The sequence below is a fragment of the Priapulus caudatus genome, unplaced genomic scaffold, assembly GCF_000485595.1.
Source record: "Priapulus caudatus unplaced genomic scaffold, Priapulus_caudatus-5.0.1 Scaffold342, whole genome shotgun sequence".
NCBI lineage: Eukaryota > Metazoa > Priapulida > Priapulimorpha > Priapulimorphida > Priapulidae > Priapulus > Priapulus caudatus.
Window position 1 is genome coordinate 119,014 of NW_014577403.1, and position 14,661 is coordinate 133,674.

Below are 14,661 nucleotides of genomic sequence, written 5' to 3' on the forward strand. Positions count from 1 at the left end.
TCGTCGCCCAATTAGATGCTAATCGCGTTTACCCGACGTTTCGTTGCGGCACCTTTGAAGCGCATTTCTTTTGTTTAGATCGCAACGTGAAAAGAACAGACTGGTTATAGAGGAGAACACCGTTGCGATTACTATCAGCTGGAATATATGGCGAGTATACGTAGCAAACGTGAGAAACATTTTGCACGTCATGATGTGAGTCTACGTGTGTAATTGCGCATCTAAATGCCTCCATTTGTTTCAATCACGTCATATCATCATCGATGTGACTAGCAATTGTATTAGTAATAGCCAATCAGCGGAAATACGGAAAGAAACGCGAGCAATCTAGACTGGCTCGATCGGCATTGACGTATCGATCTGGCGGCAGTCCACGGAACTCTGGAATCAGTCTACGTATATAGTTGGAAAGCATGTGCCTATGTCACCTAAGAATGACGGGATAGAAAGCCTTTGAGTGTCTTACGGCGTATAGACCACAAGTAAAGGCGCGCGCGGTTCAGTAATAAAAATAACTTGTCGCGAACGAACGACGAACGAAACGAAGCGTTTTTCAGTTGTGCATACATTTACGTGATCATTATCCAATCTATTTGTCGAAAATCTAGTGCGTGAGTGCGCGGGGGGGTTTCCTTCGCGCGGAGTGGGTTTGAGTATGGTGGCCCAAATTTGGCCATTATATAATTCACTGAAGGAAACTTGAGACACGATTATTCAACTACTCTTATGCCGTTTTCTCTGATAAGCCGGCCACGATAGGCTGGTGACATGAAGCCATCTGAGCTAATAGTGAAACCGTATGGACACTCTGCGAGGTGTGGCGCCCTGCTCGCGTGACGGGAGCATTTGTGTGGGCGCTTTGTGCCTCGATTCAATATGACTTGTTGTACGAACACCAGAATGGCGAAATAGCAGATCACTGAAACCCAAAATTTGCCCAATTATGTTTTGCCGAGCATAGAGAAATTAACAGAAGTTGTTTACCATTTGTGCACGCGTTTGCTGCGCGTTTTTCTGTAGCAAACAAACTTTCACATGTAATAGGAAATTCGTTTTGCGCGCTGCGCGCGCACGCTCCACCGCACGCACGACGTAGGGTACAGGCCAGCACACACACACATTTATATATATATATATATATTATCTATAATCACTCAAGCAGCTAATAAACACCTTTCATTTATAACACCTATTTTTATTATTATAAACACCTATTTACCTTTTAGGTATTTAATTAGCTCTTGATATATATATATATATATATATATATATATATATATATAATATATATATTTAGTCTATCGTTTCTTTTTATATATATAAATAGTATATATATAGTATATATAATATATATATATCATATGTATATGACTATAATTAATATATATCGTTCGTGTCCTCGCTCATTCTCTCTCTCTCCACTCTCGTCTGTAGCCCAGCTTCTTAGTAATAGACACTACAATGCGTAAACAATCAATGCGGAAAAAATCACACGTACTGCGGATACGATTATTTGAGTTCGATATAGCTTCGGCTATTATGTGTTGTGGTTACGAAGTCATGAGCTGAGCACACACGCGCGCACGCGCGGTGCATGTACACATACACTCACGGCACACATACACTCGCGCACACATACACGACGTGGTTTCCTACATATGAATAATTTAGCAGCGAAGAGCGAGAGAGAGAGAGAGAGAGGGGTGGGGGCGTAGAGCCAAAAGGAGAGGGGCAGAGATATAGAGGAAGGGGGAGAATGGAGAGCGACGTGTGAAGGAGCAAAAGAGAGCGCGCGAGAGAAAGAAAGAAAGAGATGAAAGAGGGAGACAGGCAGGAAGACAGGTGAGAAAGAGAGAGAGAGAGAGGGAGAGAGAGAGAGAGAGAGAGAAGAAAGAAAGGCGAAAGCGCGAGAGAGAGAAATAAATAAAGAGCAGAAGCGGCGGTGGCAGAGAAAGAGAGCAGAGCGAAGAGAGAAGAGAGAGGAGGAGAAGAGAGAGAGAGAGTAGAGAGAGAGAGAGAGAGAGAGGAGAGAGAGAGAGAGCAGAGAGACAGTAGAGGAAGACGAGAGAGAGTAGAGAAAGAGAGAGGCGAAAGAGCGAAAGAAAGAAAGAGAGATTGAGAGAGAGAGAGATCAGAGAGAGAGAGAGAGAGACGAGAGAAGAGAAAAGATAGAAAGAGAGAGAAAGAAAGAGAGAGAAAGAGAGAGAAAGAAAGAGAGAGAAAGAGAGAGAGAGAGAGAGCTTACCGTCAACCCGCGCCTCGCGCACACTCAGGCGCAACCGACGAACTCAGACCAACACACAAATCCCTGTTTTGCGAACACGAAAAATGAAGATTTTAACGTTTCTTCGCGTAATCTTCCCGTGCACTGCCGACGGTCTCCCGCGTCCAGCCGTTTCCCCCTTTTCAATCTGAGCCCCGCTATCACACGTAAGTAGACACGCCAATAGACTCACCGGTTTGAAGGCGCGATATGGCGGAGTGAAAGTTGCCCCGCGCGCACGTGAGAGAGATACACACAGAGAGATAATCACACAGCGCTGGCACACTGACACAGAAATATCTGCTGCCGGAGTGATGACGAGCGAGGCGTATATATCCAGCAACCCGGCAGCGCGGCATCCCCGGAGCGTGACCGGAAACGGACCGGGCGACCAATCACAGTGCCGGCAATCCGTGCGCGCAAACGACGGAGACAAGTATACCCCCCCCCCTTCCCCGGTTCCCTCTTCAAGCGCTTCTAACAGAAGACGACTCGAGACAGGGGGTCCAGCGAAAGTCTGTAACTACAAACGCCCTCGTGATCTTGGCGAGATTAGAAGAAAATTGACAATCGGTGAACCCAGCAGCTTGGATAAGCGTTGTCCAGCGCGACCTTCTCTTACTGCGAAAGCCGTGAGAGGTATGCGCGGGTGAATGCGTCAGCGCTGGAAGCCTCGTCGGCAGTAAATGTTAAGACAAACTGACATCTCGTGGACTTTTGTCTCTCTGTTGTTGGACGCGCGGTGGCGTGACCTTGTGCGTGCATGGCTGTCAGATGATGAGAACAGATCATACAACGAAGGACTGCTGCCCCCCTGTTGGTGGCTAGATGCGTAAATACGGCCACTTTATTAACTGATAGGCTGATCCAGATTATCCAGCTATACCTGTAAACGTACGGCGGGTCGACCTTGCCTACTACATGTCTGACCTCTGGTGACTGTCCGTGAACCTACAATCTCGGTGGCAACGGACCTGCCCCCTGGTGACTGTACGTAGACACACGATCACACGTTGCGCATAGAAGTAGAGAGACCGCCCTCTAGCCTTCTTTCTACTTCTCTGACCTGACCGACTACAGTTTTGCGAATCAATGTTCCATCGAACTCCGCATCCGTACCCATGCGCGCACTCACACACACACACACCCACGCGCGCACGCACACACGCACCCACGTGCGGCAACCCACACACGCATACATGCGCGCACACACACGCATACGCACATATGCACGCACGCGCCCAAGCGCGCACCCACACACGCACACACGCGCGCACCCACACGCATACACACATATGCACGCACGCACGCACGTACGCACGCTCGCTCGCTCGCACGCGCGCGCACCCGCACAACACAATGCCATCACGCGATGTTCACTATCCTCTAATTAATCTCTAGTCTTACTTTGTTAATAATCTCCGACAGCATATAATCTACGGTATTGTCGCACGAGAAAGGGTGACGTTCGGCCCGGCTAACAGAAGCGCATTCAAGCTGGCGACAATAGAAACACTTACCGTAACACCATTATGTAAAGTCCATGTAAAGTGTAGAAGTGAAACGGCACAATGGTGTGAAACAACATTGCTGTGAAAGAAGGGGGAGCAGGTCATTGCGTGACGTACGACCCGAGGAGAGCATTCCAAAATTCAATAACGAGTTGAATTTTTAACTAATGATGTTGTTACACTGATTTTTTTCCGTGGCTAATTTGTACGCCGTCCCGTAACACGCGTACCATGCCGGTTACGGAGACTTGCATCAGACGGTCCTGGCTGGGGGCAGTCGTTTATATCTCAACGACTCGTGGAGTCAGTCTATATAGGTTAGTCAGGCAGAACGGGGAATTAGTTAGAGCCGGCGTTTAAATTCCACTTTCACCTGTGCTTCAAGTGTTACGCTTCATGATGTCGATGCTGCAGGCATTCTAGATTAAGCTGTGATATCAGAAGCGATATAACATAGACTATATTACGCCGCCTTCGACGCTGTTCTCTATTTCGATCTCTCTCCTCTCGTTCCTTCTGTCTCTCTCTCTCGCTCCCTCCCCGTTCCCTTTCTCCTCTCTCCGGTCCCTACCCACTCTCTCGGTCTATCGCTATCTAGCTCTCAATCGCGATGTCTCTCGCGCACAGAACAGAGATGCGTAAATTATCATTTGTATCGCCCGTATCGGCCTCTAGACAGCACGCGTACCATAAAAATAATATAGGTATCTATATATTTCTATGACGCATACGTACAAATCTGAACGTTAAGGTCGCGCTGCGGCCATTTCTATGCGGTTTCGGAATTATGCGCGCTGGCCGTATACGGCAACAATAGCCCGCGACAACATCAGTTGTGTAGAGGGGAGGGGGGCTGGGAGAGATCGTTGAGATGCAATGCCGCCTACTCCCAGCTCGGCAGAGTAAACAATCGCGAGGCAAGGTCTCGGCCGATTGAAGTATGTCACACGTGAAAGAAACGCGAGAGTGGAGAACTAGAGTGGAGCGGCTGCGAATAAATACCGTCGAGTGGAGGATTTATATATCACGCCATCGGGCCGGTTTGGAAACAACCATAGAAATAGAAAGAAACATTCCTTCTATAGTTTCACGCGTAAAACCCTAATCCCAACTAAAACCACATCTCAACTATAACCTTAGACCTGACAATTCGTCGCCACAACCTTAACTACAAGCATCTGAGGACCCATGATTAAAACAAAGAATCGATCACGAGTAACCACGTTTGCGACACACCCCCTCACTCGATGGTATTTCTCGGTAGCGACAACGAGGTGAAAAAAGTCCGTCTCGAAAAAACGAATCTTTCCGGGCGGAGGGAGGTTTGCCGCCCACCTGCACCACCTGTGTAGTAGATACAGTAGGAGGTATCGTATCGTACGGGTTAGGGTGTCGGGTTCTATCATCGCCGCATCCCGCGACAGCGTGAGTGTGATGATGCAACAATAAACCAGATATGACGATTAAACACATTCAGGAGGAAAAACTCGTGCAAACAACGCGTGGAACAATCGCACCCTCTGTTGGCGCGTTGCTGCGGATGGGAGCGGTGGATCGCAGGCAGGTGTGGTAGATGCAGAAGTGTAGATACCAAGAATTAAAGCATTATGAGATCCTGGTATCAATGCGTCAATATGTTGGAGTTTTAATCCGAATACAGTGCAGGAATCACGACTACATTATAGTCGGTTTACACACACATGCACGCACACGCGCGCATATGTGCACGCGGACGTACGCACACGCTCGCATACACGTGCATACGTACACGCTTGCATACACGTTCATACGTACACGCACACGCACACACACACACACACACACGCGCGCGCGCGCTCACACAAACTCAGGGTTGATAGCAAAATGTTGTCATTTTTGACAATTTTATATTTGCGTGTGAGCGCGTAGATTTATTCCAGGTACGCATGGCAACTCCAGGCCCGCGCCCAGCTCTCCCGCCCTATAGCTACCTTCTCGAGAGCAACCAGCTGATCATGGATGGAGCGCACGTTTTAACAGCAGCTGACCGCTAGGGGATGTTTGCGATCCAGGGAGTGTTCCCTGGCCGCAGCAGCCCGCGTCATGCTACAGAGCCCCCGAAACGCTTCGCTTGTAAAAATACACGTGAACTCCGACCAGAACCGTTGACATTCTTTTGTAGTTTGCTCAGGGCAGCTCACGCGAACTCCCTTCGCGCGTACAGGCGTCGTATTAGGCAGGCGTGATAGTTACGAACCAATACGATAGTTACTAAACCAGCCAGGGACGTCGTTAAACAAGGCTGCTACCTGCGACTACAAGCCCTTGGATTGCGTAACACGGAGTAGGAAAGTGCGCCCGACATACTTTTTTTCTCGCACACACCCTAGCGGTAGTGTAAGTCCTGGCGTGGCTATTCTAATAATAATGATAATGTTGCCGTTATATCTACGTATTTCTGGCTGCTTGACAATGGTTGTTGCTGCTGCTGCTACGGCAGTTCTCCGTGGGATGCTGTGGGATAAAGCTGATTCGATGTGCTCTCCGAGGTTTATGGGGTTACTGTTACTATGGCGACTATGAGTGCAATGTTGCGAGGTATTGTTTCTGCTACAGCTTTCCGTGGGATGCTGTGGGCTGAAGATGTTGCTATAGCAACTTTCCGTGGGATGCTGTGGGATGGAGATGTTGCTATAGCAACTTTCCGTGGGATGCTGTGGGATGGAGATTGTTTCTGCCACATTCATACGTACGTCGGTGTGGGCTATTGACTGGTGCTGACATTGCGAACGCATTATAACAACAGGCGTGAATCGACGCAGTCGTGCGCTTTACAGAATACACGTTTTATTCCACATCGAACGTTCGGGGTATGGGCAACCTTCGCGTGCACACGCCACCGTGGTCACGATAAACGATCGTTGTCGCACACAAACGCGGGTTCCAGTGCGTTAGCTAACAAGTGCCGCCAATCTCCAGCGCACGTCAACACAATAGCGAAGGATTACAGTTTTCTCGTAATAATAAAGCAAAACCGGCCAGAAACTGGATCCTGTTTCCGAGGCCGCCAAGTGCAGCGCGATGTGAGGGGAAAATAGTAACGTTTGCTGATCGCACTCTCTGGATGCTCGAGTGCTTCGCACGATAGCATCATAATATATATATATATATATATATATATATATATATATATATATTATTGTTTGTTGAATTGAATATGTATACATGATACGAAATTATAGCAAAGAATCTACGAGCGTTTTCTCAGTGAAATACAAACAATGTACAGGTCAAGGTGAAGGGGACAGCGCATGTACGCTAGTGTGCGTTAGATGCCAACAGTCCTGCCTCATACTAGCCGTCACCATCGTCGTCATTGCCACCGTTACCGTCACCATCACCGTCATACATAATGATATTAATCAACGTCATCATCATCATCATCATCATCGTCGTCATTGCCAGCGTTACCGTCACCATCACCGTCATCATCATACATAAGCAACGAACGACAACAGAACTTCCGGGCTCTTCGGCCGTGGAATACTAACAACTCGCACGTACATGCCTATAGCAAGGAGAGAGAAGCGCGTACGTGCTGCAGCGCAATGCTAACAAAAACAATTTACATATACGTGAGGACGACGACGAATTCAGCGCGCATGTGACGCAACACAACAAAAACAACTTTACAGCGCACTACGCGCCTATGAATCGGAGAATCAATGTGACAGCACGCGCAGACTGATGTAACCTCTGTATGACCTCGACGACGCTAGACATGTCACCGAGGAGGGTGCGATATATACATGGCAAGCATCATGCGGGGGGGGGGAGCATCGCGCAGCGGGGCGACGTGCCCAGCGACACACCGCGCCAGCGTGCGTTGTCACAGCACGCATCACGAATCACGACGACCCACCGCAAGTCCGTCATGTCACGAATTTTACGCGCAAAAGTTCTGTGAGATTTAAGTGTCACGATGTTTCTGACAATGAACCGCAGCCATTGTCGCTAGAGCAGCAAGTCGTCGCGAGTCGAATTCAACAAGCAAGCATCCTCGCGTGCCGCCGTAGTTCGGTCGATGCTCACCAGGGTCTTCTCTCGGCCGTGACGACTTTTGTCCCCCCGGCGGCGGCGGCGGCGGGCGCATCGCCGGCGCCGTCTGCCGTCGCTCCGCCCTCCTCCTTCTTCTTCTTCTCGCGCAGCGCGTTGAGAAAGTCGACCATGTCAGAGAGCTTCACATCGCCCTTCTCGATGGCCGTGCGCTGCGACTGCTCCGCCTGGCCCGGTGGCGCCCTCGCGGCCGCGCTCGCCACCGCGCGGGCTGGCGACGACGCGTGATCGGTGTCCCACCGTGACGGCCCAGTACGCAGCCACTTGGTGGGGACGGTTGGCGTAGACATCAGGGGCGGAGGCCGATGCGACGGCTGCTGCTGACCCCGCCTGCTGACCCCGCGACCTCGCGTGAAGGTCGCGCCGCCGCGTCCCCTGGACCCGCGTTTCCCGGACCCGCGACCCCCGGACCCGCGACCCCCGGACCCACGACCCCCGGACCCGCGACCCTGTCCGACGGTCGGCCCGCCGCGGCCGGAGTCCCGAAGGTGCATCTTCGCTGTGCCGCGCTGCCAGCAGATGGCGCCACTGTCGAATCTGCTCACGCGAGGTTTGCGCTCCTTGCTACGTGAGCACCCTCTGTCGTCGTCGTTGCTTGAGCTGTCGCTTCGCTGGTTTCTGCCTCGCCTGTGCTCTGCGCTGTCCATGCTTCTACTCCTGCTCCTGCTTCTGCTGCGTTTACTAGCACCTTTGCTTCTGCTGCGTTTTCTGGCGTCTTTGATTCCACTCCTGCTGCGTTGTCTAGTGTTTTTGGTTATACTCCCGCTAGGTTTTCTGGTGTCTTTGCTCCTACTTCTGCTGCGTTGTCTAGCGTTTTTGGTTATACTCCCGCTAGGTTTTCCGGTGTCTTTGCTCCTGCTTCTGCTGCGTTGTCTAGCGTTTTTGGTTGTTTTTGGTTATACTCCCGCTAGGTTTTCCGGTGTCTTTGCTCCTGCTTCTGCTGCGTTGTCTAGCGTTTTTGGTTATACTCCCGCTAGGTTTTCTGGTGTCTTTGCTCCTACTTCTGCTGCGTTGTCTAGTGTTTTTGGTCACAGTCCCGCAAGGTTTTCTGGCTTCTTTGTTTCTACTTCTGCTGCGTTTTCTAGTGTCTTTGCTTCTACTTCTGCTGTGCTCCCTACTGTCGTTACTCCTACTTCTGCTATACTTCCTGCCCTTTTTTCCCCTACTGCTGCTGTTCTTACTACTGTCCGCACTCCTACCTCTATCGTGCCCTCTTTTCGCACCGGTCTCGGAAACCTTGCTCGGAAAGTTCTTATTTTTTGTCTCACTCGACTGCTTATGTCCTCTCTTTTCGTAACTCCTGCTTCTACTGAGACTGCGGTCGCTGCTGCTGTAGTCGCTACTACTTCTACTGCCAACACTATCACTCTTCCACCTCCTGCCTCCGCCGCGCTGATCCGAGCTGATGTTGGCTCCGTGCCTCATCGCGTTGCCACGACGACCGCGCTGCGCGTCGGGGGACCGCGCCTCATCGTTGCCGTGGCGACCGCGTCGCTCCTCCTTCACACCACGCTTCCCGTCCTCCCGCCTCCGCGTCTCCCCACCGTGACCACCGTGACCACCGTGACGCATCGCCTCGCTCCGCGACCTCTCCTCCGCCTCCTCCTCCGATGACGACGGACCGTTGCGCGTCCCTCGCCGGCGCACCCTGGCGGCGTCCACCTCATGGACGTAGCCGTCTCCCGCAGACTCCTTTACGCTGTGCCACCCTCCCTCCTCATCCTTCTCCTCCCTCTCGTCATTGCCGCTGCGATGCACCGTCTTCACGACCTCTCTCAGCTCCCGCCATCCCGGCCGCCTATCCGTCGCTTCCTCCGCCGCCGCCGCCGCCGCCGCCGCCGCCGCCGCCGCCGCCGCCGCCGCGTCATCCTTGTTAAAGTTTACAGTGATGCGCAGCTTGTCGAGGTCGCCGCGAGTTGCCGTCGCCACGGCGACCTCCTTGCGCGCCCTTCTCTCCGTCTCCTGCGCGGCGGCGGCTTCGTTCCGCAGGACGAGTGCCCGCGGCAGCGCAACCAGCTTCCCCATCCTGCGCTCCACCTCCTCCGGGTGTCCCCGCGCTGCGTCCTCGCCCCCATATGCTCGCTCCTTCTGCAGGAAGCTGCGGCCGCCGTCGCCGTCGTCGGCGGCGGCAACGGAGGAACGCGCCGCGGCGGCGAAGCCTTGCAGCCTCTCCTGGATGTTGCCGTAGGACGTTGCCGCCGCCGCCGCCGGGAGAACCTTCGGACGCGTGATCGGGATCATGTTCGTCTGCTTGTCGGTGTAGGTGGTGCCGACTTTGACATCGCCTATCGCGCGCCACTTGCTAAGCGGTGCCGGCTTCGTCTCGCCAGGTGGCGCCGGCTTCGTCTCCACCACCACAGTCACGCCCCCGCCCTCCTTCCCCGCGGGTTTGTCGGGCGGAGACCGGTGCCCCGTATCAAACAAGGGCGACTCCACCCTGCGTCCATCAGGACCCACCGGGGCGTCAGGCAGCTCTGTGGCGCCGACTGGCCGTGCGGTGGTGCGTTCGGTGTGTCGCGTCCCATCATCGTGGCGATGCGGCGCGCGACCGTCCTCGTCGTCGTGGCGACGCGGCGCGCGACCGTCCTCGTCGTCGTGGCGATGCGGCACGCGACCGTCCTCGTCATCGTGGCGATGCGGCGCGCGACCGTCCTCGTCGTCGTGGCGACGAGCCGCGCGACCGTCCTCGTCGTCGTGGCGACGAGCCGCGTGACCGTCTTCGTCGTTGTGACGATGTGCCGCGCGACCGTCCCTGCCGTCACTCAACCTTTGGCGCTGGTGCTCCCTTGGCCCGCCCCTGCCACTGGGTGACAAGGACTCGTGCTGCTGCGACGCCCTGACCTCTGGTGGCGATCCCTTGTGCCCGTCCGACCTCGCCCTGACCTTGACCCGACCTTCCTTATCGTGCCGGCTCACGCTGCTGCGACGGCGATCGGGTGACGGGGACCGCAACCCGCTGGCAACCCGCCTCGCTTGCCACCGTTTACGGCGCCCCCTAATGGAGCCGCTGGACGAGGACGATGACGACGGCGACCGACGCCCCCTGGTGTCCGCGGGACTGGTGCCGCTGCTGGACGACGAGCCGGAACTAGAGCTGCTGCTGCTGCTGCTGCTGCGGTCTGACAGCGCCCCCTTGTGGCGTCGGGCTCTGTCGTGGTGGGCGTCGCGCGGCGGGCGTGATTTGCGCGGCCGTTCCGACGTCCTTGAAATGAAAACGAGTTAAGATTTTATAACCTTCAATAACCTACAATCTCTCTACCTATAATAATAATAATAGTGCCTTGTTTCAAGCACCGCAACTCATCCCTAACCCTCGATCGCCCATCTGTCAACCACAACTGCCCTTGCTGCCGCTGTAGCAACAGTTACCTGTGTTTAGCTTTACCGCCCCTGTCCCCGTGTAACAGATCCACGCACGCAGCAACAGTTACCTGTGTTTAGCTTTACCGCCCCTGTCCCCGTGTAACAGATCCACGCATGCAGCAACAGTTACCTGTGTTTAGCTTTACCGCCCCTGTCCCCGTGTAACAGATCCACGCATGCAGCAACAGTTACCTGTGTTTAGCTTTACCGCCCCTGTCCCCGTGTAACAGATCCAGCAGCATCTGCTTCGACTTCTCCGTGCTCGACCGCTCGGCGCCGCCGCGATGGCGCCCCCTATCCCGGCCGCCGCCTCGTTCTGCCGCATCCCTGCCCTGTGCAGAAAGTTGCTGCTGCAATCATCCCCCGTCGACGCGAGCGTTGTCCGTGCGGCGCGAGAGCCGATGGTAACGCATGGCGGTGCGGACGTGCAGACACAAGTGGGGACAGGGCAAGGTGTCATGGCCGGGGTCAGGCATCGCAGTGCGCGAGGATCGGCCGTAGAGTACGAGGAAAGTACGCCAAGGGCCATATCGAAGACAAATCATTACAGAAAGCCGCGGGAGATTTTAAAATTTAGCATCGTAGTATAGTTTTCATGAATAACGGGAGAATTGATGTACGTGTGAGTTTTCGCGAGCCAGGGGCAGAGGGGGGAGATTTCGCCACGCGATTTGCATCGAACATCATAGAACAACGAGAGTTTTAGATGTCAAATCGACAAATGGAGAGTAAAATATCATCGCCGCGCACCGGCAGAGAAGATCGCGTGAGAAGGACAGAAGCGAGGCGAGGCAAAACGTTTCCGCATGTTCAAGTTCATTCGTTTATCGCGGTCGTTTCGTCGTGTGACGAGGCGTGACACCGAAAAAAAGAGCATTGGGTTTGAAATCGATTCGATAACCAGTTTATCCATGACAATTTTACCCGTGGTAGCACGGATTGTAAAACAAGAATAGGGTCGTTTGAGGGGCGATTGTCCACATGTCGAAATTTAAACAGACAGCAACAAAAGAGTTGCCGGCAAAAACGATGCAAGCAGCGACGGATGAACACCATGAATGCACCACAGCCGTTCAACAGCCGCGACGTGATATGAACACCAATAGCCAATCGCATGATTATCCGTACGTTTGTGTTGTTCGTTGTCCATCCATGAGGGTGGCATGAAAGGCAAAACAGAGAGGGAACATTCATTAGCAAAGCCTGGCAAGAAAGGACTATAGCACATTCAGTCAAGCACGAGGCATTTCATATATTCCTGCGTTGCTACAAAGCCATAATCCGTCAATACCTGGCTCAGGTATTAAGACGTTGCACAAGTTGTACAGCCGATTTTATTGTGAAAAACAACGCTAAACATGAGGTGAACCCACTCAAAGATCTAGTTATAGCTAAACAAAGACATGAATTGTTAACCCAACTATCCTTACAGTTTACTCTTACTCCTAGGACGAATAGCAAACAATGCAAACTAGGACAGGCTACAACATTTGCTCGTATGCACACACAGACAAGCATGCACGCACGCACGTACTCACTCATGCACGCTCGCACGCACGCACGCGCATGCACGCACGCACACCCTCACGCATAGGCTTGCACACGCACGCACGCACACCCTCACGCACGCACGCACACAAGCACACACACGCACGCACGCACGCACGCGCATGCACGCACACACACCCTCACGCGCAGGGATGCACACACACGCACGCATGCACGCACGTACACCCTCACGCACGCACGCACACAAGCACACACACCCTCACATGCAGGCTTGCACACACACGTACATAGATGCACGCACACACGCACGCACACACAAACGTGTGATCTGGAAACAGATACCCCAGACCTTAAACCTCTAACCGACAAGCAACGACTAGTGCCCACCTGCTGAGTCCTGATGTAATCCCACAGGTCAGCGAGTCCCTGCTTTGCTGCCTCGCATGCTGGATCGAGCTCCACCGCCCGCGTGAAGTATTTCACCGCACCGCCCTTGTCCATGTCTTCCAGGCAACTGTCAGGACAAGAAACCGCATTACCCGGTGCGTCGGTACCGCTTAACTCGGTTGCAACCGTGTGGGGACAAAGTCACCCGGGTATGTATCCGGTACCGCTTGACCCGTGATAACTTTTAATTAAACTTTTAACTAAATTATTAACCCAACAACGTTTAATAACCCTAATAATCCCTATAACATGGCACGCCGCCACGCAAACGGGGCCGTATAGTAGACAAGAAATCTGGCGTGGACCCACGAGCCGCGCCCCCTAGTGGACACGCATTCCTGCAGCCAGCGCACGCCCCTACCTCTGTCCCGCGGCGCAGGCCGTCTCGACGAGGTAGCTGCGCGCGTTGCGGTGCTCCGGATTCAGCCGCAGCGCGTGTTCAAAGTCCTCGTAGGCTTTCTGCAGGCCTCCCTGGTTGGCGTTCCTAACGCGACAGGGCGAGCGAGACGTAAAATCGTTACCAGCTGTCAGCATCAGCCGTTGTACGCACAACAGATATTATGTTTTATCGGCCGAGGCCGACGGGAGAGCATTGCTCTGAACGTATACGACACGCTTCTAAATTTCAAATCGACACGTGAAACTTGAAGTTAAATGACGTTGAATGCCTACTAATCTCGTGGGTGCGTAATCCAAGCAATCGCCTCAGAGCTCCCCTAAACTAGCCTATCTTAGGCTAAACATAAGTATACTCTGAGAAATCTAGTACAATTCTATACATATTCTAAATGCTACCTTCATATATATACTACATCTGCAGTTTAGTTTTAAACTTGAGTAGAAACTGAGAAGTCTTGTCTAACTCGTATATCACACGCATGCTCTGCATATCTAACATAGGTGAAATCTAATGTAGTCTGACAGGTGGCGCCACCTATGCGACACACTTACAGGGCACCACGAGCGACGAGAGCGTCGATGTTTTCTGCGTCGAACGACAGTGCCTTGTCGAGATGTGCCATCGCCTCCTCGGCCCTGCCCGCCTTGAACTCACGCACGCCAGTCGACACGCTGAAACAGATGAGCATGCACCGGCCGTTAGTCGTTGCCACAGGTGGCGCTAGTGGATGACACCTCATACACGTATGCAGGCTCGTACACCCGTGTTTGATTATAGAAGCCCTTTTCTCCAGTCACTGTGCTGCAGTTTTCCTCCGAGCCACAGAGAGAGACTAAGGACAAGGCTGTGGAACAGGGTGAGAAAAGTGAGGGAGAGAGTTAGGGAGAGACTAGAAAAAGCAAGGGTAAGAAAGATTGTGAGAAAGACAAGGGAGAGGGTTAGCGAGAGATAGAGAGAGACACTGGAAGAAAGGGTTCAAGAGAGAGAGAGAGAGAAGAAAGGAGAGATGAAAGGTGGGAGTTAGGAAGAGAGTGAGCGAGAGAGAGAGAGAGAGAGAGAGAGAGAGAGAGAGA

At 52.9% G+C, this 14,661-nt stretch overlaps 1 protein-coding gene across 1 annotated transcript in view; it reads right to left on the reverse strand.

Moving 5' to 3' along the window:
- Positions 1-8,742: 8,742 nt before the first annotated feature.
- Positions 8,743-14,661, reverse strand: part of LOC106809277 (serine/arginine repetitive matrix protein 2-like) — a 6,552-nt gene continuing 633 nt past the window's right edge. The window contains exons 2-8 of the mRNA XM_014812288.1: positions 14,140-14,259; positions 13,550-13,672; positions 13,129-13,255; positions 11,425-11,582; positions 10,475-11,071; positions 9,754-10,306; positions 8,743-9,681 (exon numbers count right to left, since the gene is read on the reverse strand). Of these exons, the coding sequence (XP_014667774.1) occupies positions 8,743-9,681; positions 9,754-10,306; positions 10,475-11,071; positions 11,425-11,582; positions 13,129-13,255; positions 13,550-13,672; positions 14,140-14,210 (2,568 nt within the window). The 5' untranslated portion in view covers positions 14,211-14,259. The remainder of the gene's footprint in view (positions 9,682-9,753; positions 10,307-10,474; positions 11,072-11,424; positions 11,583-13,128; positions 13,256-13,549; positions 13,673-14,139; positions 14,260-14,661) is intronic.